Below are 24334 nucleotides of genomic sequence, written 5' to 3'. Positions count from 1 at the left end.
GCCAATGAGCTGACAGAGGGAGATCCCTCTCTCTATCTAACCATTTAAATGCCAGGGTCACTTTTGGTTTTGGGATCTAAAGAGTTTAACTGTAGAGATGGTTGTTCTTGCTGGTAATTGCAGTTCAACAGGGGCCTCTAGTAACATCTGGGCTCCTGCCACTGATCGTGGGGGTACAATGAGAGAACTCGTGTGATCAACATGACCTACTGAATTGTCAAGGAGCACAAGTTAATCAAAGATTCTGATGGATCTATAGGTCATATATAGGTCAAATAGCACAAAGGAATGAAAGGGAATCTGTCACCTGTTTTTTGCTACCCCATCTCAGAGCAGAGCATGTTGTAGAGGCAGACACTCTGATTCCAGGCATGTATGGCTGCTTGCTGCAGTTTTGATAAAATCACTCTTTTATCTGCTGCCGATATACCAGTTCTCTGAATGCTGAGCTCTGTATAACTCCACACATGCCACTGATTGGCTGCTTTATGCGTTTGCTGTGAGTAGGCAGAAAGCTGCCAGTCAGTGGTGAGAGCGAGGTTGTACATAGTTCACAAATACGGAGGACTACATGGAAGCCGGTTAACTAGCCCTCTCGTGATAATCTCCTGTTGATAAAACAAAGATTTTATTAATACTACAGCAAGCAGCTCAGCATCACATCGATAGAATCATGGTTCATGTCTCTGCATTATGCTGCTCTAAGATTAGGTGGAAAAAAAACTGGTGACAGATTCCCTTTGAATATACAATAGTAATAAACACAAATTACGAGAAATGTAATTCAAGTAGAAAAGTGAGGACTGGCGCTGCTTGCTGTCTATAGGGACTTTTCTTCTTTAGTTAACGATTTTTACTTTTTGACTTGTAAAATCAGTTTCTGTTGGAAATGTTTGCACAATTCATCTTGTAAAGTGTTATGTTATGGTCATATATATTCTTATTGCCAGGGATCTATGGGCCTTGCAGGACCTTCTGGAAAAAAGGTATGTTTATATGCTTGAAAAATAGATTATCTCAGTTACCACGTTTATATGAATTCTTCATTAACTTTAATACAGCTAAAGCCAGCCTCTAGTAACTTTCAGAATATGTTTAGACTAGTTGGCCCGTGCGAAATTCTGTCGGGGGCACAGGCAATTTCAGGAAAATTAAGCTGGTCAAATGTAAATGTGTTTAATGAGATGATGAACACAGAGAGGTATGTATCTCACTGACATATACTGTATATATATATATAAGAACTAGAAAAAATGCGGCAGCACTCACCAGCGTCGGTGTGGTCTGAGTCCTTTATTGAGACATGTGATGCATCACCATTATCTTCACGGCACGGGGGAGTGTGAAAGGAAATGAGGTGAGCAGGGATCAACGGCGGCCGTTTCGCGCCAACAACAGCACTTCTACGGGTCTAAGGTGCTGGGAGGAGACGTCAGTACATATAGGTGAGTAGGAACAACCCCTTCCCACCCCACGCCCCCACACCCAACCACCTGCAGACAAGATACATCAAGTGCATAACATACAAATATAAATATTAAAAACAATGCCAGCAAAATAAATCAGAAAGAGTCTGGCCAACCATATCTCTACTCCAGAAGTAAAATACTACAGAAATTCAACAAAATAGCCGCAAAACTATGGAGAATGTTACCCGATCCCATCAGCAGCAAGCCGGGCACTCCTACATGCTCTAACCATACTGCACGCAGGATTCCTCTGGATAGAACAGCAGGGGGAGGGAGAGTGGCAGGGGAAGTAACACCAAAACAAACCCCGCGTCAGGGGGTCACAGGAATACGGACATGTCGATCCTGTCATTCATACCGGCCGGACCCATCGCGCGCGTGCGCATAATCAACCTGGCCTCCTGCCTCAATAGCAGTTTGTGCAGATCACCCCCCTGTGCGGGTAGCGCCACCCTCTCCACCCCTGCAAATGTAAGAACCTCCGGATCCCCTCCATGCATATCCCTAACATGATTGATGAGTCTAGGTACACCCTTGCCCGTCCGGATGGACCTAAAATGCTCCCTAAAACGTACATGTAACTGACGTATAGTCTTCCCCACATAATATCTTTTGCATGGACAAAAAACTACGTATACGACATGATCCGATTTACACGAAATAAATTGCTGGACCGTGTGTCTGACTGGACCTATGTTCAATACCCGCCCGACCAAATGATATTTACAAGATTGACAATTCCCGCAACGGAAATTCCCCCTAGGGACAAATTGTTCCAACCACATTGTCTTTAAATCCAACGTGCGATTACGGACCAGCACATCCCTGATCCGTGTACTCCGTCTATTGGAGAATAACGGCCCTCCAGACACCCTACCCGACAAATCCTTATCCCTCTCCAATACATGCCAGTGCCTCCTGATAGATGACCTTATCTCCTGGTCTAGGGGACCAAAACGAAATCAAAAAGTAAAACGTTGCCCTGCTGTAGCACCTGCATGACCGACATTTCCTCGTGGATGTTCTTTCACACGATCCACTGCCGTCTGCAACAACACATGTGGGTAACCCCTCTCTCGAAATCTAGAGCATAATTCCCTGGATTGGTTGTCGAACCCTATCTGCGTGTTGTTGATCCTTTCTGGATGTATCGGTCACGGTTCAGGATGGGGAAATCTGCACTACCATTTTTCGCAAACCGACTGCCACTAATGCGATGTTACATTTCAATAGTTTCCACCCTGTACACACGAAGCGGTCTTTACCGTACAGTCAACTTTTACGCGCAAGAAGGATCAACAACACGCAGATAGGGTTCGACAACCAATCCAGGGAATTATGCTCTAGATTTCGAGAGAGGGGTTACCCACATGTGTTGTTGCAGACGGCAGTGGATTGTGTGAAAGAACATCCACGAGGAAATGTCGGTCATGCAGGTGCTACAGCAGGGCAACGTTTTACTTTTTGATTTCGCTTTGGTCCCCTAGACCAGGAGATAAGGTCATCTATCAGGAGGCACTGGCATGTATTAGAGAGGGATAAGGATTTGTCGGAAAGGGTGTCTGGAGGGCCGTTATTCTCCAATAGACGGAGTACATGGATCAGGGATGTGCTGCTCCGTAATCGCACGTTGGATTTAAAGACAACGTGGTTGGAACAATATGTCCCTAGGGGGAATTTCTGTTGCGGGAATTGTCAATCTTGTAAATATCATTTGGTCGGGCGGGTATTGAACATAGGTCCAGTCAGACACACGGTCCAGCAATTTATTTCGTGTAAATCGGATCATGTCGTATACGTAGTTTTTTGTCCATGCAAAAGATATTATGTGGGGAAGACTATACGTCAGTTACATGTACGTTTTAGGGAGCATTTTAGGTCCATCCGGACGGGCAAGGGTGTACCTAGACTCATCAATCATGTTAGGGATATGCATGGAGGGGATCCGGAGGTTCTTACATTTGCAGGGGTGGAGAGGGTGGCGCTACCCGCACAGGGGGGTGATCGGCACAAACTGCTATTGAGGCAGGAGGCCAGGTTGGTTATGCGCACGCGCGCGATGGGTCCGGCCGGTATGAATGACAGGATCGACATGTCCGTATTCCTGTGACCCCCTGACGCGGGGTTTGTTTTGGTGTTACTTCCCCTGCCACTCTCCCTCCCCCTGCTGTTCTATCCAGAGGAATCCTGCGTGCAGTATGGTTAGAGCATGTAGGAGTGCCCGGCTTGCTGCTGATGGGATCGGGTAACATTCTCCATAGTTTTGCGGCTATTTTGTTGAATTTCTGTAGTATTTTACTTCTGGAGTAGAGATATGGTTGGCCAGACTCTTTCTGATTTATTTTGCTGGCATTGTTTTTAATATTTATATTTGTATGTTATGCACTTGATGTATCTTGTCTGCAGGTGGTTGGGTGTGGGGGCGTGGGGTGGGAAGGGGTTGTTCCTACTCACCTATATGTACTGACGTCTCCTCCCAGCACCTTAGACCCATAGAAGCGCTGTTGTTGGCGCGAAACGGCCGTCGTTGATCCCTGCTCACCTCCTTTCCTTTCACACTCCCTCGTGCCGTGAAGATAATGGTGATGTATCACATGTCTCAATAAAGGACTCAGACCACATCGACGCTGGTGAGTGCTGCCGCATTTTTTCTAGTTCTTATCTGTTACATTGTTGTTTTTTCATGCGAGCACCTCCATCTGGATGTCAGGCTCTCCGGTCACACCACTTATGGACTGTGGTAGCTCTAAGTGACAAGGGCTGTGCGGTTCAGCTTTTCGTTTCTATTCATATATATATATGTTTTCACGAATATTTGAGCTCATGGACCCATTATATGTCCATTTTGCAAGCCGGTGAGAAAATCTGGCCATATGGATGTCATACGGATGTCACACGGATGCTTACATGCAAGAAAATCGAATCCTCTCATTGCACACGGATGACATACGGATCACTGTTCAGGGAACATTTCTGCGATTCTCGTCCTTGTAAAATGGACCAATATTTTATATGTTGTGTGTGACTCCAGCCTAAAGGAGATCCCCCAACATTAAACATAATGGTATTTTACTTATTGATCAGGAGGGGTCTGATTGCCAGGACCTTGCAAAAGAACAGGGGCAGCAGCATTTTTTTCCCCTCCACAGCAGCACTGCCATCTATCTGCAGTGTAGGGCAGTGCAACACAGCCCTATGTATGTGAATGGAGCAGCTCCCTGTACAGCAGTGCCACTATGACAGTAAAAATGATGAAGGAGAATTGACCCCACAACTGAGCGTATTTACACCATTATATAATAATTGGGAATATCCCTTTAAAAAAAAAAAAGTAATATCTGCAGATTATTTTACCTTTTTTTTCCCCTATGGTTGGATTTTTTTTTTCAATTTTTGGAAGGTTGTTTCCACTAATCTCTCCCATTGGGAAACAATGTACAGTCTGAGTTATGTCAACGCAGCAGTTTTTTACTTGGAACCAGAGGTTACTCCAGGTCACCAATAGGCTGCAACCTTAGAAGGAAGATAGACTTTTCGATCACTGTCCAATAATACGGGAAATCTGATGGTTCAGAACCTGTCCGGTCCCTTTTACGCTGCATTCATTTATATCTTCAGTTTTAAAGCTGAAGTCTTAAACAGGTAAAGTTTTACTTTTATTCTACTTCCACATGCGTAGCAAATATGTACCTGCATGAAATCAGCTGGGTAAGGAGTTCAGCAAGCTGGAAAGCCCCCAAGGCAAATGTTAGGGTTTGTTTCAGCTTTGTGGTAGTGTGGTGCCACCTGCAGGTCATTTTTCCTTACTGCAAGTTTATGAAAATTAATGTTTAAAGTGTATTTTGTGATTACATCATGGATGTGTGGTTTGTTTGGCTATTTTCTTGCTGAAGGGGGCAAGTTTACATTTCAAATGGTGTATCAATTGTGTGTGGGTGCAGTATGAACGGAGATACATAGTAATCACCGAAAAAGAGTGTTTTGAAATAATATAGAAGGATATACAGATATTTATTTTGGTGCCACTGATCTAAACTAATTTTACAACTGTTGCCAACAGTTTGCTTATCATTTTTAAGCTTTTTTCTTGATTAATTTTTTCTGAGATTGTTTTTCGTGACATTTTGTCCTTCATGTTAGCGGTAAAATTTCTTCGATACGACTTGCATTTATTTATGGAAAAATGGAGCTATGGTGAAAATTTTGAAAAGTTAGCAATTTTCAAACTTTGAATTTGTATGCCCTTAAATCAGAGAGATATCACACAAAATACTTAATACATAACATTTCCCACATGTCTACTTTACATCAGCACAATTTTGGAAACAATTTTTTTTGTTAGGAAGTTAAAAGGGTTAAAATTTGATGAGCGATTTCTCATTTTTACAACACCATTTCTTTGAGGGATCACATTACATTTCAAGTCACTTTGAGGGGTGTACATGACAGAAAATACCCAAAAGTCACACCATTGTAAAAACTGCACCCCTCAATGTGCTCAAAACCACATTCAAGAAGTGTATTAACCCTTTACATGCTTCACAGGAACTGAAGCAATGTGGAAGGAAAAAATTAACATTTAACTTTTTTTCACAAACATTTTACTTCAGAACCAATTTTTTTTTATTTTCACAAATGTAAAAAAAGAAAATGAACCACAAAAGTTGTTGTGCAATTTCTCCTGAATACGCCGATACCCCATATGTGGGGGTAAACCACTGTTTGGGCGCATGCCAGAGTTCGGAAGGGAAGGCGCGCCATTTGACTTTTTCAAAGCAGATTTGACTGGAATTGAGATCGGAAGCCATGTCACGTTTGCAGAGCCCCTGATGTGCCTAAACAGTGGAAACCCCCACAAGTGACACCATTTTGGAAACTAGACCCTAATGAAACTTATGTAGATGTGTGGTGAGCACTTTGAACCCCCAAGTATTTCACAGAAGTTTGTAACGTAGAGCTGTGAAAATAAAAAATCATATTTTTCCCACAAAAATTATCTTTTTGTTCCAAAAATTTTATTTTCCCAAGGGTAACAGGAGAAATTAGACCCCCAAAGTTGTTGTGCAATTTGTCCTGAGTATGCTGATACCCCATATGTGGGGGTAAACCACTGTTTGGGTGCATGGCAGGGCTCAGAAGGGAGGGAGCACCGTTTGACTTTTTGAATGCAAAATTGGCTGAAATCAATGGTAGCACCATATCATGTTTGGAAACCCCCTAATGTACCTAAACAGTGGAAATCCCCCAATTGTAACTCCAACCCTAACCCCAACACACCCTTAACCCTAATTCCAACCCTAATCCCAACCCTAACCACAACCCTAACCAAAACACACCCCTAACCCTAATCCTAACCCTAACCATAGCCCTTACCACAAACTTAACCCCAACACACCTCTAACCCTATTCCCAAACCCAACCATGAACCTAACCCTAACACACCCCTAACCTAATCCCAACCCTAACCCTAGCCCTAACCCTAATGCTAACCCTAATGCTAACACTAACGCTAACCCTAACTTTAGCCCAACTCACTTTAGCCCAACTCAATTTAGCCCAAATCTAACCTTAATGGAAAAATGGAAACAAATATATATTTTTTATTTTATTATTTTTCCCTAACTAAGGGGGGGAATAAAAGGAGGTTTCATTTAATATTTTTTATATTTTGATCACTGTAATAGGGTCTATCACAGTGATCAAAATGAACCAATAGAAAAAATTTCCTATTGTTGCCGGGTGCCGGCTGGCAGATCTCGGCGGTCACACTGCGCATGCGCCTGCCATTTTCTCCTGGAAGAAGACTCCAGTGGCCCAGAGGACATCACAGGGGGATGGCAGTGACTCCAGAGGTACAGGGGTGGGTGATTAGGGGACCGGGGGACCCTATTTCTCTCTCCTCTGGTGTGTGATCAAATCAGAGCAGAGAGAAATGAAGTGGAAAGTGTGAGTTTTTTTGCGGTTGCCATTATACCATTAATAATGGTGATCACAACACCAGGGTTGGTAAAAAATGCCCTGAATCATTTTCTCTGGGGTCTCAGCTACCCCTAGAGAAATTCCAACTCTGGATAGCGCTATAATCTTTTTAACGGCGTTGTGGTTTAAGTACCCTTAACTGCCGCCATTAAAAGGAGTATTGGCGGTCATTAAGGGGTTAATCTTTATTTCAGAAATCAAAAATGCATGTTAAAATTAGCAATTTTGTAAGAATTCTTATGGGAGAAATATTCTTTCTCCTTTTTCATCATTCAATTTCAAAAATCTCAATTCATTGGTAAAATCTGTGTTCAGTGAAGACATTTTCTCATTACTGAGAAAAGAGATGGCGGTTACTACTGAAGAGATTCCATATAGATAGAATAGATAGAAGGGGAGAGGCTCTGTCTTTAGCTCCTGCCTCCTACATAGAATTGTATCCGTAGCAGCTCAACTCCTATCTCAGTAATGGGAAAATGTCTTCACTGAATACAGATTTTACCTCTGAATTGAGAATTTGGGTAATGACTGATCAGTCAGAGAGGAGAAAGAAGCAGATTTCTATGATAAGATATATTACAAAGTTGCTTATTTACATATGTACTGTGATTTATTAAATAAAAATTAAAATGACAGTTACTCTTTAATTACCAATCCCACACATGCAATTCTGAAATTTACTATAGGGCATGAACTTTTAAAACTAAAAAACAGAATGGTATCAGTAAAAAAAATATTGATTCTTCTCGTTTTACTTTTAGGGTGACCAAGGTTTACAAGGAATTGATGGAGTTGCTGGTTTAAGGGTGAGGAAATGAAATAAAAAGTAGACACAGTCTATTAGGATTCTATATAGAAAAGTGACATTAAATATATAATCATATTATTTATTTTTTTTATTAGGGAAAGAAAGGTCAAGATGGAGAGAAGGGGGATAAAGTAAGTACAACATATCCTCACTTTTCGTTCAATCTCTCACTCATAAAGTCTAAAACTCTCTATATTTTTATTTTAATAACTTGTAATCAATAATGACAAGAAATGTTTATTTGCAGGGAGAGCGTGGTGATATTGGACCAATTGGACCTGCTGGGAGAGCAGTAAGTTAAATATTGCTGGGTGAATTGATTAGGTCTATATGAATAAGTCTTTGTGCATTTAATATTAGCAAATGTTATTTTCTACAACAAAACATTTTTTTCCTTAGGAAAATGTTATTATATAATAGTTTTTAAGTTATATTAGACTTCGTTGTTTGACAGTTTGGGTTGAAATAGGTAGAAATTAAGAAATCTACTAATACAGAATGTCGTTCTTAATTAAATTTCATATTGAAAAGTGCAAAGAAGAATCAAAACTTCTAAACACACATGAGGTTACAAATAACCTGAGAAATTCAGAAATTAACCCATTACTTGCCAAATTAAAATTTTTACAAGTACGGATTTTTCAGAAAAGGGCATCCCAATATTCAATTAAAAATGACAGTGACATGATTTCCTATTTTGAAAACATTCATTTTACAAACACAACACAAAAAATTGCACCTAATTATAACAATTATAAAATCTTAGTTGCTAGAAGCTAAAGATTAGGTGTCCCAAAAAAAGGACATTGGTAGATAATGGGTTAAACTATGCTGCCTCAATTTTCCCATCAGTATGAAAAAACTGCTTACCGTATTATATTATAATTATTATGATTAGTGATGAGCAAATATACTCATTACTCGAGATTTCCCAAGCACGCTCGGGTGTCCTCCGAGTATTTTTTATTGCTCGGAGTTTTAGTTTTTAGCGCCGCAGCTGAATGATTTACATCTGTTAGCCAGCATAAGTACATGTGGGGATTCCCTAGCAACCAGACAACCCCCACATGTACTTATGCTGGCTAACAGATGTAAATCATTCAGCTGCGGCAATAAAAACTAAATCTCCAAGCACTAAAAAATACTCGGAGGTCACCCGAGCGTGCCCAGAAAATCTCGAGCACCGAGTATATTCACTCATCACTAATACTGACCTAATAGGCTACTGTTAATATACAGACTCAGTCATTACTAATTATTGCTAGTGTTTCTAAACCTCGTACATATTTTTGATAATGCCTATGTGAGCCTATAATGTGCCAAAATGTTGATACGACATCTAAGTAAGGGTTCATGCACGGAGGCACGCAGCTGTACGGCGCCAAAGGACAGAGACATATGGCCTCAATTCACTGCAAGGCTCCTTAGAACTGAAACCACACAAAGAAAGGCACAGTAAAACCAAAAAATACTCTTGCAAAAAAATAACAGTAAACAGCAAGTGCTAATATAAGGATGGAAAAACACAGGGTATTTGGTTAATACGTTTTTGGCATAAAATGTATATTAAAAGGCTCCTTAGAACGCTGTATTCAAAGGTATTCCTCTGTAATGCTTCTATCTCTGTATATAAAGTATCAAATGGAACATGGCAGATTGTTTTTATGCTGATTTTAATGTTTAAAACCATAGGCACACAATGGCACAGTAGAAGCCGAATGAACCTCTATGGCAGCCTCATTACAGCTCAATATAAAACTGAGCCATAATAAGTCTGAGTGCATTAGTCCTTAGACTTACATGACTTACATGACTAAAACACCATCTGTGAATTTTTCAGATATAAATTCATTCTTTAATTATTTTTTTATTAGGGACTTCCAGGGCCTACAGGTCAAAAAGGAGACCAGGTAATTAGAAACTTTTATATTAAAGAGCGGCACAGCTGAGTTATTCCTATAATAAAGATATATCATTTTACAGAATGTGATTTAGGACTGGTAACAATGCATGCAAGGAGACCGACAATTCATTAAGACACAGAGGTGTTCTTCACATTTGCTATTTCCCTCCTATATTCAAGTGTTTTTCCCCCCCCTAATTTATAACAATTTATGAGATAGAAAAATCAGGAATGCTTTCATCTCTTGTCCACGGGATGTGTCAGATTGCAGCTTAGCCATATTCAAAATAATGTGAATAACATAGACCAGGGATGTCAAACTCACAAGTAGTGTTGAGCGATACCGTCCGATACTTGAAAGTATCGGTATCGGAAAGTATCGGCCGATACCGGCAAAGTATCGGATCCAATCCGATACCGATACCCGATACCAATACAAGTCAATGGGACTCAAGTATCGGACGGTATTCCTGATGGTTCTCAGGGTCTGAAGGAGAGGAAACTCTCCTTCAGGCCCTGGGATCCATATTAATGTGTAAAAGAGAGAATTAAAATAAAAAATATTGCTATACTCACCTCTCCGACGCAGCCTGCACCTTACCGAGGGAAGCGGCAGCGTTCTTTGTTTAAAATTCGCGCTTTTCTTTCCTTACGTGAAGTCCCGGCTTGTGATTGGTTGCGTCGCGATCAACCAATCACAAGCCGGGAGGCTGGACACGCGCGCATTTTAAAATGCGCGCTTGTCCAACCTCCCGTGACGTCCCGGCTTGTGATTGGTTGCTTCGCGGTCAACCAATCACAAGCCGGGAGGCTGGACACGCGCGCATTTTAAAATGCGCGCTTGTCCAACCTCCCGTGACATCCCGGCTTGTGATTGGTTGCTTCGCGGTCAACCAATCACAAGCCGGGAGGCTGGACACGCGCGCATTTTAAAATGCGCGCGTGTCCAGCCTCCCGGCTTGTGATTGGTTGATCGCGAAGCAACCAATCACAAGCCGGGACGTCACAGGAGGTTGGACAAGCGCGCATTTTAAAATGCGCGCGTGTCCAGCCTCCCGTGACGTCACGGCTTGTGATTGGTTGCGTCGCCCATGTGACTGCGACGCAACCAATCACAAAGCCGGGACGTAATTTTAAAATCCTTAAGGACCTGAAATTACGTCACGGCTTGCTGTGATTGGTTGCGTCGCCCATGTGACTGCGACGCAACCAATCACAAAGCCGGGACTTCACGTAAGGAAAGAAAAGCGCGAATTTTAAACAAAGAACGCTGCCGCTTCCCTCGGTAAGGTGCAGGCTGCGTCGGAGAGGTGAGTATAGCAATATTTTTTATTTTAATTCTCTCTTTTACACATTTTTACATTAATGTTGTTTCGATACCGATACCCGATACCACAAAAGTATCGGATCTCGGTATCGGAATTCCGATACAGCAAATATCGGCCGATACCCGATACTTGCGGTATCGGAATGCTCAACACTACTCACAAGCACAGAAGACCAAAATTAAAAAACTTCGCAGGCCAACCTTGATATTTATTAAAAATATGTCTACAATTGAGGAAGTTTTTCCTGATCATCAAAGATAATAATGAAGGAAGCAAACTCAAAGGGTTGTCCCACAATCAAAGTACATTTTAATGAATAGATCTTTGAATAAATTAAACACCTAATTACAAATGGGGAATACTGGATTAATATGTGTTATGTAAGAGCAGGAAAAGCTTATGGCCTAATGGCCTAATTTAAATATGTAATGACAAAGGATAAAAGATAATAGAAAAAATTGGAGACCGGCTCAACAGGAATGGATTTTCCTTTTCTTTTTCTTTTTCAAAAGAAAATATAGTGCATACAAAAGAAAAATTTACATGGTCGACATGACCCAGTTAACGCATTTTGACTGCATTAAGCAGTCTTACTCATGACTGCTTAATACAGTCGAAACGCATCAACTGGGTCATGTCGACCATGTAAATTTTTCTTTTGTATGCACTATATTTTCTTTTGAACAATAAAAAGAAAAGGAAAATCCAGTCCTGTTGAGCCGGACTCCAATTTTTTCTATCATCCTTGATGTGAGGCCAGGGCGAGGCCAGTGTCTGAGCCCCAGGTGGATGATTATAGAGCAACTGGGTGAGCTGGAATCAATTTTTGACAAAAGATAAAAACCTTGAATAATACAGATAATAAAGTATTATGCCAATAAAAGTGCTTGCCAAACACAGCAAGATACCCCAACAGTGAATTCCTCTACAGAACCCTTCATGTGCACTGTATGATTACCTTACTGTACCCCAGCCCCTCAATAAAGTATGGTGACCCCATCACAGTATGATTTTCCAACTGTGATCCCTATGCAGCCCTCCATACAGTATTATGGGCCCAACATAGTCCTCCATACAGTATAATGGCCTCACAGAGTCCTCCACACAGTATAATGGGCCCCACATTGCCTTCCATAGAGTATAATGGCCCCATATAGTTTTCCATATAGTGTAATGGGCCTAACATAGTCCTCCATACAGTATAATGGGCCCTGCACTCAGATTCAGTTTGACATATGTGCTATGGGCATTGTTTCTGGAAGAAATCAACCATAGTTTCTAATTTCTTAAAGCTTCTTTACCTCCTTAGTGATGATGACTGCCATAAATGTATGGTAGATGGGCTCTATCACTGTATGGGACAGATTCAGGAGCAGGGCCTCCTTCATGCAGCCTGGGTCCAAGCTGTATTATATTGCTCTGATTGCATCAGTTTGATGTCTTAAGTGCCGCTGTCTAGCATGAAAGCACCCGTTTTGATGGCTACCGGCACCCTACAAAGTGCTGTCACAGGGTGCCGATGAACTGTCATGGCAGCCAGCTGTGTTCTTTGGTCCCAATGCCCGCCATGTGAAATCTTTCTATGAAGCCCAGAACCTGGCTGGGCTTTATGGGAGATTATCTTTTTCACTGAAGTATTACTGTGCTTTATATTGAGGTCTAAATCCCTTAAGGAGACTAATTAAAATGAAAAAAAAGCAGCACAAAAAAGATTGTTGGGTGCCAGAGCCTCTCAGGCATGTACCAAACCTTGTAAGTAAATAAAAAAAATAGAAGTAGCACAGCAGTAGATATAAATTCACGTTCAGTTTAATTGCCCATGTGCGACTTTTCTGTCCAAGGTGTGGCTTGAAAAAGGGCCACACCTTGGACAATAACATTGCATATGGGCAATTAAACTGCACGTGAATTTCTATATACTGGTGTGCTACCTCTATTTTTTGGATTTATCTATCCATTATCTATCTATCTATCTATCTATCTATCTATCTATCTATCTATCCCATATCTTTCTATCTATTCACCTGACTCAATAACAAACATGCACAGTTAGTGGGTGTCATCTAATGGGTCATCTACCATGGATATAAATGACTGGCCAAGTTGAAACCCTACAAGCCTAGTTGTTCAGAAGGACCTCATACACATTAGTCAATCGATTCCACCTAATTCAGCTGCTTCATCTGTACTTGTTCTAAGGTGTATGAACTGCTTTACTTATGTTATATTATTTAATAAACCTAAAGATTCATGTCTTGTGAAGTTTGAGTGACAACTATCTTTGTGTAGTTAAAACTGAAATTAATGTTGACTACTGGGAATTATTTTATCAGAAATTAGAAACCTTGTGTGATCATCATTAATTTTTTATAGGGAGTCCAAGGTTTTCCAGGCGCTCCAGCTATGGGGGTAACAAACTATTGTTTAATGTACATTTTTTGTCAGATCACAGTCCATATTTTTTTATTTTGTTTACACCTGATTTACAGTTTATCACAAAGTTACAAAAAAACTAAAACTATATGTATTTACTGTATTAGTATGTTTTTGAAATATGGTTATATATATTTTGTTTTAATTATATTGAAACATCAGTTAAAGGCTTTGTACACCTTCACACAATTTTTTTTTGTTAATTTGCTTCCTAAATGCATAGTTAATCAATTATCTAAAAGGTTTTCTACAATGTTGCTGCTGTAAAGTATCTGTAAGCGCTTTATCTAGGTGAATTATTTTGCAAAAATGTTACAAATCAGTCAAAGCACATTCTCTAATGTTCTAATGAACCTCTCTGCTATCCCCATCCATTTTTTCAATGATAGGGATGGCAGCATGGAGTGGATTGTACACAGATTTACCCAGTATGGAGTGGAAAGAAAGTAACTCAGAGAGGGCAGAGAAAACACACTTTAGAAAAGGAGATAAAACACACGAGGAGTAAATAACTGCAGAATACACGCTATTTTGATGTATTAGCTACTTGAAACTTCAGCACACAGGATACACACAGGCTTCCTATCCAACCTATATTACTGGGAGAGATAATCCTACAAGAAAATGAATCTAAATTTGAATCTGGCTGCAAATTGTATATCCGGAGTTCTGAAAGTGAATGAAAGAATGATGATTGCAGCCTGGTGCAATTTAATCAACTAAACGTAACCACTAACTTATGCAAAAAAATATTTTTCCTGTATCAAAGGTGTCCATAGCCATTGAAAGCAAGGTTGGCTTAGGACATTTTCCTAAAATAGGTGCTGACAAATATTGAATAATAGTTTTATTTGAATCACTGTGCATTTACCAGAAACAGAAAGCATACCAAATACAGTGACCTGTGAAAGTATTCACCCACCTTGGCTTTCTTCCTATTTTGTTGCATTACAACCTGTGTTTAAATATTTTTGTAATCCGATATCCGATTTGTGTGTGATGCATCAGCACTAAATATTCTAAGTTGGTAAAATGAAGTGTGAAAAATATAGGCAAAATTAAATTTATGGGATCAAAAAGCTAAAAATTGGCATATGCATATGTATTCACCCATTTTGCATGAAGCCCCTAAAAATTTCTGGTGCAAGCAATTGCCTTCATAAGTCACATGCTTATGGAAAGGGAGTCCAGGTGGAGGTATGGAGGAAGGTGCTGTGGTCAGATGAGACCAAAATTGAATTTTTTGGCCATTAATGTAAATACTATGTCTGGTGTTATGATCTGGTGACCTTGGAGCCGCATGAGAGACTTTCTCAGGAGTAGGTGGTACCTGTACTGACCGCAAACCCTAATCTAACACCGCAACTAGAAGTAGCCGTGGGATGTACCTAACACGTCCTAGACATCTCGACACAGCCGGAGGACTAAATACCCCTATAGATGGAAATGGGAATTCTATCTTGCCTCAGAGCAGAACCCCAAAGGATAGGCAGCCCCCCACAAATATTGACTGTCAGTATAAGAGGAAAGACACACGCAGGCAGAAAAACAGAATTTAGCAAAAGAGGCACTTCTAGCTAAATAGAAAAGGATAGGACAGAATTCTAAGCGGTCAGTATTAAAATACTAAAAACATCCACAGCAGATAATACAAATATTCCACATCTAACTAAAGACATAGAACGTATATCTGCATCTCCTGAGAATCCAGCATGACTGAAAAATCCAAACAAAGTCTAAGCTGGACAAAAACACAATAAATTGCACTGAATTGCAACGCACACTGCATGTGTGCACAGAGACAAAAAACCAGACACTTATCTTAGCTGAATTTGCAGCAGGGCATGAGGAGCCAGAGAGAGATGCAATCCCTCCAAGTACAATGGACAACTGGCACAGACTCATGGATCCTGCACACCTAAATACCTAATAGAGCTGCAATCAGCAGAAACACCTGCCCGGATTACAACCCCAAGACAACTGCACTACCACCAGCAACCACTGGAGGGAGCCCAAGAACAGAATTCACAACAGTACCCCCCCTTGAAGAGGGGTCACCGAACCCTCACCAGAGCCCCCAGGCCGATCAGGACGAGCCAGATGAAAGGCACGGACCAAATCAGCAGCATGGACATCAGAGGCAAAAACCCAAGAATTATCCTCCTGGCCATAACCCTTCCATTTGACAAGGTACTGAAGCCTCCGCCTCGAAAAGCGAGAATCCAAAATCTTCACAACCACATACTCCAACTCCCCATCAACCAACACAGGAGCAGGAGGATCAACAGAGGGAACAACGGGCACCACATATTTCCGCAATAAAGATCAATGGAAAACATTATGGATGGCAAAAGAGGCCGGAAGGGCCAAACGAAAAGACACCGGATTGATAATCTCAGAAATCCTATAAGGACCAATAAACCGAGGCTTAAACTTAGGGGAAGAAACCTTCATAGGAACATGACGGGAAGACAACCAGACCAAATCCCCAACCCGAAGCCGGGAACCAACACACCGACGACAGTTAGCAAAACGCTGAGCCTCCTCCTGAGACAACACCAAATTGTCCACCACATGAGCCCAAATCTGCTGCAACCTGTCAACCACAGAATCCACACCAGGACAATCAGAAGGCTCAACCTGCCCCGAAGAAAAACGAGGATGAAAACCAAAATTACAAAAGAAGGGCGAAACCAAGGTAGCCGAACTAGCCCGATTATTAAGGGCAAACTCGGCCAATGGCAAGAAAGCCACCCAATCATCCTGATCAGCAGACACAAAGCATATCAAATAAGTTTCCAAAGTCTGATTAGTTCGCTCGGTCTGGCCATTTGTCTGAGGATGAAATGCGGAAGAAAAAGACAAATCAATGCCCAGCCTAGCACAAAAGGCCTGCCAAAACCTAGAAACAAACTGGGAACCTCTGTCAGACACAATATTCTCTGGAATACCATGCAAACGAACCACATGCTGAAAAAACAACGGAACCAAATCAGAAGAGGAAGGCAATTTAGGCAAAGGCACCAAATGAACCATCTTAGAAAACCAGTCACAAACCACCCAGATAACCGACATCCTCTGGGAAACAGGAAGATCTGAAATATAATCCATAGAAATATGCGTCCAGGGCCTCTCAGGGACTGGCAAAGGCAAAAGCAACCCACTAGCACGGGAACAACAAGGCTTGGCCCGCGCACAAGTTCCACAGGACTGCACAAAAGAACGCACATCACGCGACAAAGAAGGCCACCAAAAGGACCTACCAACCAAATCTCTGGTACCAAAAATACCAGGATGGCCAGCCAACACAGAACAATGAACCTCAGAAATCACTCTACTAGTCCATCTATCAGGAACAAACAGTTTCCCCACTGGACAGCGGTCAGGTTTGTCAGCCTGAAATTCCTGCAGAACCCGTCGCAAATCAGGGGAAATGGCAGAAAGGACCACCCCTTCTTTCAGAATGCCGACCGGCTCAAGTACCTCAGGAGAATCAGGCAAAAAACTCCTAGAGGGGGCATCAGCCTTAATATTCTTAGAACCCGGAAGATACAAGACCACGAAATCAAAACGGGAGAAAAACAGGGACCATCGAGCCTGTCTAGGATTCAGCCATTTGGCAGATTCGAGGTAAATCAGATTTTTATGATCGGTCAAGACCACAATACGGTGCTTGGCTCCCTCAAGCCAATGTCGCCATTCCTCAAACACCCACTTCATAGCCAACAACTCACGAGTGCCGACATCATAATTGCGTTCAGCAGGCGAAAGCTTACGGGAAAAGAAGGCACACGGTTTCATCAAGGAAGCATCAGAATTCCTCTGAGACAAAACGGCCCCTGCCCCAATCTCAGAAGCGTCAACCTCAACCTGAAACGGAAGAGAAACATCTGGCTGATGCAACACCGGGGCAGAAGTAAATCGGCGTTTAAGCTCCTTAAAGGCAGAGACAGCCACAGAGGACCAATTCGTTACATCAGCGCCTTTCTTCATCAAATCGGTCAGGGGTTTAACCGCACTGGAGAAGTTAGCAATGAAACGGCGATAAAAATTAGCAAAGCCCAAAAATTTCTGAAGGCTCTTCACGGATGTGGGCTGAATCCAATCATGAATGGCCTGAATCTTAACCGGATCCATCTCTATAGATGAGGGAGAAAAAATGAAGCCCAAAAAAGAAACCTTCTGCACTCCAAAGAGACATTTAGACCCCTTCACAAACAAAGCATTGTCACGAAGGATCTGAAATACCATCCTGACCTGTTTCACATGAGACTCCCAATCATCGGAAAAAATTAAGATGTCATTCGAATATACAATCATGAATTTATCAAGATAATTCCGGAAGATATCATGCATGAAGGACTGAAAAACAGATGGAGCATTAGAGAGCCCGAATGGCATCACAAGGTATTCAAAATGGCCTTCGGGCGTATTAAACGCAGTTTTTCATTCGTCACCCTGCTTAATACGAACAAGATTATATGCCCCCCGAAGGTCAATTTTAGTAAACCAACTAGCCCCCTTAATCCTGGCAAACAAATCGGAAAGCAAAAGGTAAAGGGTGTTGAAACTTGACCGTGATCTTATTCAAGAAGCGATAATCAATACAGGGTCTCAAGGAGCCATCCTTCTTAGCAACAAAAAAAAATCCCGCTCCCAACGGTGAAGAAGATGGCCGAATATGCCCTTTCTCCAAAGACTCCTTAACATAACTCCGCATGGCGGTATGTTCCGGCACAGACAGGTTGAAAAGTCGGCCCTTAGGAAACATACAGCCTGGAATCAAGTCAATAGCACAATCACAGTCCCTATGCGGTGGAAGGGAACTGGACTTGGGCTCATCGAATACATCCTGAAAATCAGACAAAAACTCTGGAACTTCAGAAGAGGAGGAAGAGGAGATTGACATCACAGGAATGTCATTATGAACCCCCTGACAACCCCAACTAGTCACAGACATAGACTTCCAATCCAACACAGGATTATGTATCTGCAACCATGGAAACCCCAGCACAATAGCATCATGCAAATTATGCAACACCAGAAAACGACAATCTTACTGATGGGCTGGCGCCATGCACATGGTCACCTGTGTCCAAAACTGGGGTTTATTTTTAGCCAAAGGTGTAGCATCAATGCCCCTCAAAGGAGTAGGGTTCTGCAAAGACTGCAAGGGGAAGCCACAACGCCTGGCAAATTCAAAGTCCATTAAGTTCAAAGCGGCGCCTGAATCCACAAACGCCATGACAGAAAATGACGACAATGAGCAGATCAAGGTCACAGATAACAGAAATTTAGGTTGTGCAGTTCCGATGGTAACTGAACTAGCGATTTCTCTTTGTACGCTTTGGGCAGACTGAAATGACATGAGAAGCATCGCCACAATAAAAACACAACCTATTCTGACGTCTGAATCCTTGTTGTTCCATTTTAGACAGAATCCTATCGCACTGCATAGGCTCAGGCATCTGCTCTGAGGACAACGCCACAGCGCGCACAGTTCTGCGCTCCCGCAAGCGCCGATCGATTTGAATGGCCAGAGACATAGAATCACTCAGACCAACAGGCGTGGGAAACCCCACCATAACATCTTTAACAGATTCAGAAAGACCCTTTCTGAAAATTGCCGCCAAAGCATCCTCATTCCATTTAGTCAGCACAGACCATTTTCTAAATTTCTGACAATACAATTCTGCCGCTTCTTGACCCTGAGACAGGGCCAACAAGGTCTTCTCCGCTTGATCCACAGAATTTGGTTCATCATATAATAATCCTAGAGCCTGAAAAAAGGCATCTACATTAAGCAAGGCCGGATTCCCAGATTCCAGGGAAAATGCCCAATCCTGAGGGTCGCCACGCAGCAGGGAGATGACAATTTTAATCTGCTGAATGGGATCACCAGAGGAACAAGGCTTCAGAGCAAAAAACAGTTTACAGTTGTTTTTAAAACTCAAAAATTTGGACCTGTCCCCAAAAAACAAAGCAGGAGTAGGAATCCTAGGCTCTAAAAGCGGAGTCTGAGCAATATAATCAGAAATACCCAGTACCCTAGCAGCAAGCTGGTCTACACGAGAAACTAATCCCTGAACATCCATGCTAGCACAAGACTCCTCAGTCACCAAGAGGAAAAGAGGGAAGAAAAGACAAAACAGGCTACAGAAAAAAAATGGCTCTTTCTTCCCTTCTTCTGAGATGCATTTAACTCATTGTGGGCCAGTTGTACTGTTATGATCTGGTGACCTTGGAGCCGCATGAGAGACTTTCTCAGGAGTAGGTGGTACCTTTACTGACCGCAAACCCTAATCTAACACCGCAACTAGAAGTAGCCATGGGATGTACCTAACACGTCCTAGACATCTCGACACAGCCGGAGGACTAAATACCCCTATATATGGAAATGGGAATTCTATCTTGCCTCAGAGCAGAACCCCAAAGGATAGGCAGCCCCCCACAAATATTGACTGTGAGTATAAGAGGAAAGACACACGCAGGCAGAAAAACAGGATTTAGCAAAAGAGGCACTTCTAGCTAAATAGAAAAGGATAGGACAGAATTCTAAGCGGTCAGTATTAAAATCCTAAAAACATCCACAGCAGATAATACAAATATTCCACATCTAACTAAAGACATAGAACGTATATCTGCATCTCCTGAGAATCCAGCATGACTGAAAAATCCAAACAAAGTCTAAGCTGGACAAAAACACAATAAATTGCAGTGAATTGCAAAGCACACTGCATGTGTGCACAGAGACAAAAAACCAGACACTTATCTTAGCTGAATTTGCAGCAGGGCATGAGGAGCCAGAGAGAGATGCAATCCCTCCAAGTACAATGGACAACTGGCACAGACTCATGGATCCTGCACACCTAAATACCTAATAGAGCTGCAATCAGCAGAAACACCTGCCCGGATAACAACCCCAAGACAACTGCACTACCACCAGCAACCACTGGAGGGAGCCCAAGAGCAGAATTCACAACAGTCTGGTGCCAAACCAACACAGCTCATCACCCCAAGAACACTATTCCCACAGTGAAACATGGTGGTGGCAGAATCATGCTGTGGGAATGTTTTTCAGCAGCAAAGGCAGGGAAAATGGTCCAAATTGAGCAACAAGATGGATGGTGCAGAATACAGGGATGTTCTTGACTAAAACCTGTTTCAGTCTGTCAGTGATTTGACGGAGGTTCACCTTCCAACAAGACTATGACCCAAAGCATACTGATAAAGCAACACTTGAGTGGTTTAATGGGTGAAAGTGTAAATGTTTTGGAGTTCACTAGTGAATGCCCAGACCTTAATCCAATTGAGAATCTGTGGTCAGACTTGAAGATTGTTGTTCACCAAAGGAAAACATATAAATTGAAGTAGCTGAAACAGTTTTGTCTTGAGGAATGGGCAAAAATTCCAGTGGCAAGATGTGGAAATCTCAAGAGACTTATCCAAAGTGACTTGCAGCTGTAATTACCACAAAAGGAGGCTCTACAAAGTGAATAGTTATGCACACTGAAGTTTTCAGTTATTTTGTCCTATTTGTTGTTTGCTTCATAATAGAAAGAACATTAAATGTTCACAATTGTGTAGGCATGTTCTTTACATAAACTGATGCAAACCCTCAAAAAAACAGTGAAATTTCAGTTTGTGAGGTAGCAAAACACAAAAAAATGCAAAGGGGGTGAATACTTTTGAAAACTATTGTAATACTTTCCTATTTCTACAACATGCAAATATTAAATTGTATCTGGACGTTTAACAAACTTTGCATCAATCAATAGTAGAAACAAATATCAGAAACTTTGTAATGTATCTGACTTGCTGATCTGAGAAACCTGCATCCTTCTGCACTCAACAGCCGCTTCTTTCTCTGCCCATTGCATTGTGAATTCATATTTGCTCTGAAAAAGCAGAACAAAACCTTCTTACAAAGTCAAGATGGACTGCCAGCTGTCTGTGGAGTCATGTGGCACAGCCCATTATAACAAAGAAAGGTTAGAGGGGAGGAGGATAGAGGAGCAGGGTAAGAACACATTCAGAGAGAGACCCAGAAAGATTGTGTTAAGCTTTTTAGCATTTAATTTTTACTTCACTTTAGTCTGGGATCACTAATACTCTATGTGCTATGTGCTTAAAAGGAATACAATATAGGAATTAATCTCTGTGTGCTGTACTGTGTATGGCAGTGATCATAGCAGCTTGGATCTTCACACCAGCTCAGAGTGAAATGCAAATTAAGAAAGAAAGCTTGTAGAGGGGAAGACTAGTGAAAACGCAAAGATACAAGTCACATAATGGTCAGAAAATATGTTATTCCTTATATACTGGCACAGGATAGTTTATTCTAAAAAATTGCTTGAAAGTATAGTTACCCTTTATTTTAATGCTTAACTAAAGGTTAATTGTATGAAAAAAAGCATTTACTTTTAACATGTAATCATTACTTCAACTGAACTTGCAGCATCATGTTTGTCTCCAGCTCCTCCCTCCTCCCCTTTCCATAAACTTCTATGAGCAGCAACACTCATCATATTCCTTGATGAACTGAAAATCTTTCTTTTCTGTCTCATTGAAGACAGATTTTACTTGCGATTTGAAACTAAATGACTGGTCCAGGAGGAGAAAGAAACATCTTTCTGTAATAACTAAGATCTTTTACAAAGTTTTATTTTATCTCCACTTACAGTATAATTTTATTGAAAAATATGGTTAGTTTTTCAGTTATAACAACCTTTTTCAGGAAATCACAGAACTGTAAATAGAGGCTATTGTTAACCTATGGAAGATTTCAAATGGATGGATTTGTGTGACCTTGTAATTGCGGCTCTTCAAAACAGATACAGAAATAAGACACACTCAACAATTTACATATTTTTTCACGTAATATGTTGACGTTGTATTCTGCAGGTTGTTGGCCCAACTGGTAAGAAAGGTTCCAGGGTACGTATAAATAAACTTAAGACATAACATCCTGTACAACATTCACTATTACAGTTGATAAGGTTTTAAAAAATCACAGATTTTTCTTGACACCACCTGCCTTCAGTAGGCTCTTGGAGTTGCAGTAGGCTATTGGAGGCAATAGCAGTAGGCTATTGGAGTTTACTGTACACCAATATCACCACCAATATTTAACATATAATTGGACGTGTTTTCTTCTGCCCAAGTGCCTGACCTTACAGTTATTTATGTTAAACTTAATTCGCATTAATTTGCTTCCAACTTCCCCTTATCTTTCTGTAATATACACCATATTCCAAATTATACTAATTGGATTTAAATGTCGTAGATGGTATTGAATCTCAGTGCTCTTTGGATCACTGAAATCAATCTCAAACACCTATGATTATCAGATTGCAAGGTGAGCCCAATTAAAGGAAAACTACTTAAAGGGGGTTTCCACAGCTAATTTAACCCCCTTCCATATGTTCTAACTCTTCCTCACAATCTAATATACTTTTATTACCTGAGCTGCTTCTGTGAGCTCAGCTCAGTGTGGGTCATATAGTCCTCTTTTGTCATGCAGTCACTGATACTTTCAATCTGGAACTGGAATATGATGAATTGAGTAGCACACCTAATTGGTGGAGGTGTGGCCACCCCTCAGTGAGTGACAGCAGTGAGAGCAAGCATGCTCAGATCAAACTTAACCTCCTCTGCTTGGATCCTGCTGATGCTTTAGAGCGCCATCCCTTTGATGTGCTGCTGATCATTGGAACTCATATAACTGTGCCTGTCAGCTGAAGGGATGGCACTTCAAAGCTTCAGCAGAATCTAGGCAGAGGCAGACTAACTATGGCGAATCTGCCCATGACTCATTTACATTGATCATTAGCATAATTGCAAAACGGTGTAAAGGCTAAATATATATTACTAATATATGACACTTTTGAGGTACAAAATCAATAACATTTTTTACTCTTGAGTTAAGAAATATTATTAATATTATATATGACTTCATTTATTAGGGTGATATTGGACCCATTGGACAAACAGGTCCTAAAGGAATCAAAGGAGATCAAGGAGACAAAGGAGTAAAGGTATGAACCTCATTTAATCTCATTTAATTAAATTATTTTACCTTATTTAATCTCATTTAATCCAGAACAATCATTATCTGAAAATAGAAAGAGTTTGGAAAAAAATATTTCTTAAATCAGATTGTATCATTTTATGCTATGCTAAGGTTCCATGTACTATAAAGTTCAAGCACAGAAATAGATAACACGAACAGTCAGAGTAATATATATTGAAATTTGTGTGCTGGTCGCTAAGTATTTAAGTAAACCATTTATTTTATTTTTAAGTCAATGCTGTATCCAATGAAAATGGCAACACAAGCCTACTTACAGTAAATGCTATTCTGACAGAAGAATTGGGTCTGGAATGGCACGCCAGCTAAATATATCAATGAATG

General features: G+C 41.1%; 1 protein-coding gene across 1 annotated transcript in view; it reads left to right on the top strand.

Moving 5' to 3' along the window:
- The window catches only part of LOC143774986 (uncharacterized), an 862433-nt gene that overhangs the window by 303526 nt on the left and 534573 nt on the right, over positions 1 to 24334 (top strand). The window contains exons 39-46 of the mRNA XM_077262800.1: positions 951 to 986; positions 8210 to 8254; positions 8352 to 8387; positions 8504 to 8548; positions 10131 to 10166; positions 13861 to 13896; positions 22825 to 22857; positions 23886 to 23957. Of these exons, the coding sequence (XP_077118915.1) occupies positions 951 to 986; positions 8210 to 8254; positions 8352 to 8387; positions 8504 to 8548; positions 10131 to 10166; positions 13861 to 13896; positions 22825 to 22857; positions 23886 to 23957 (339 nt within the window). The remainder of the gene's footprint in view (positions 1 to 950; positions 987 to 8209; positions 8255 to 8351; positions 8388 to 8503; positions 8549 to 10130; positions 10167 to 13860; positions 13897 to 22824; positions 22858 to 23885; positions 23958 to 24334) is intronic.

Source organism: Ranitomeya variabilis, chromosome 5 (assembly GCF_051348905.1).
Source record: "Ranitomeya variabilis isolate aRanVar5 chromosome 5, aRanVar5.hap1, whole genome shotgun sequence".
NCBI lineage: Eukaryota > Metazoa > Chordata > Amphibia > Anura > Dendrobatidae > Ranitomeya > Ranitomeya variabilis.
This window is presented reverse-complemented; position numbering and strand designations above follow the sequence as displayed.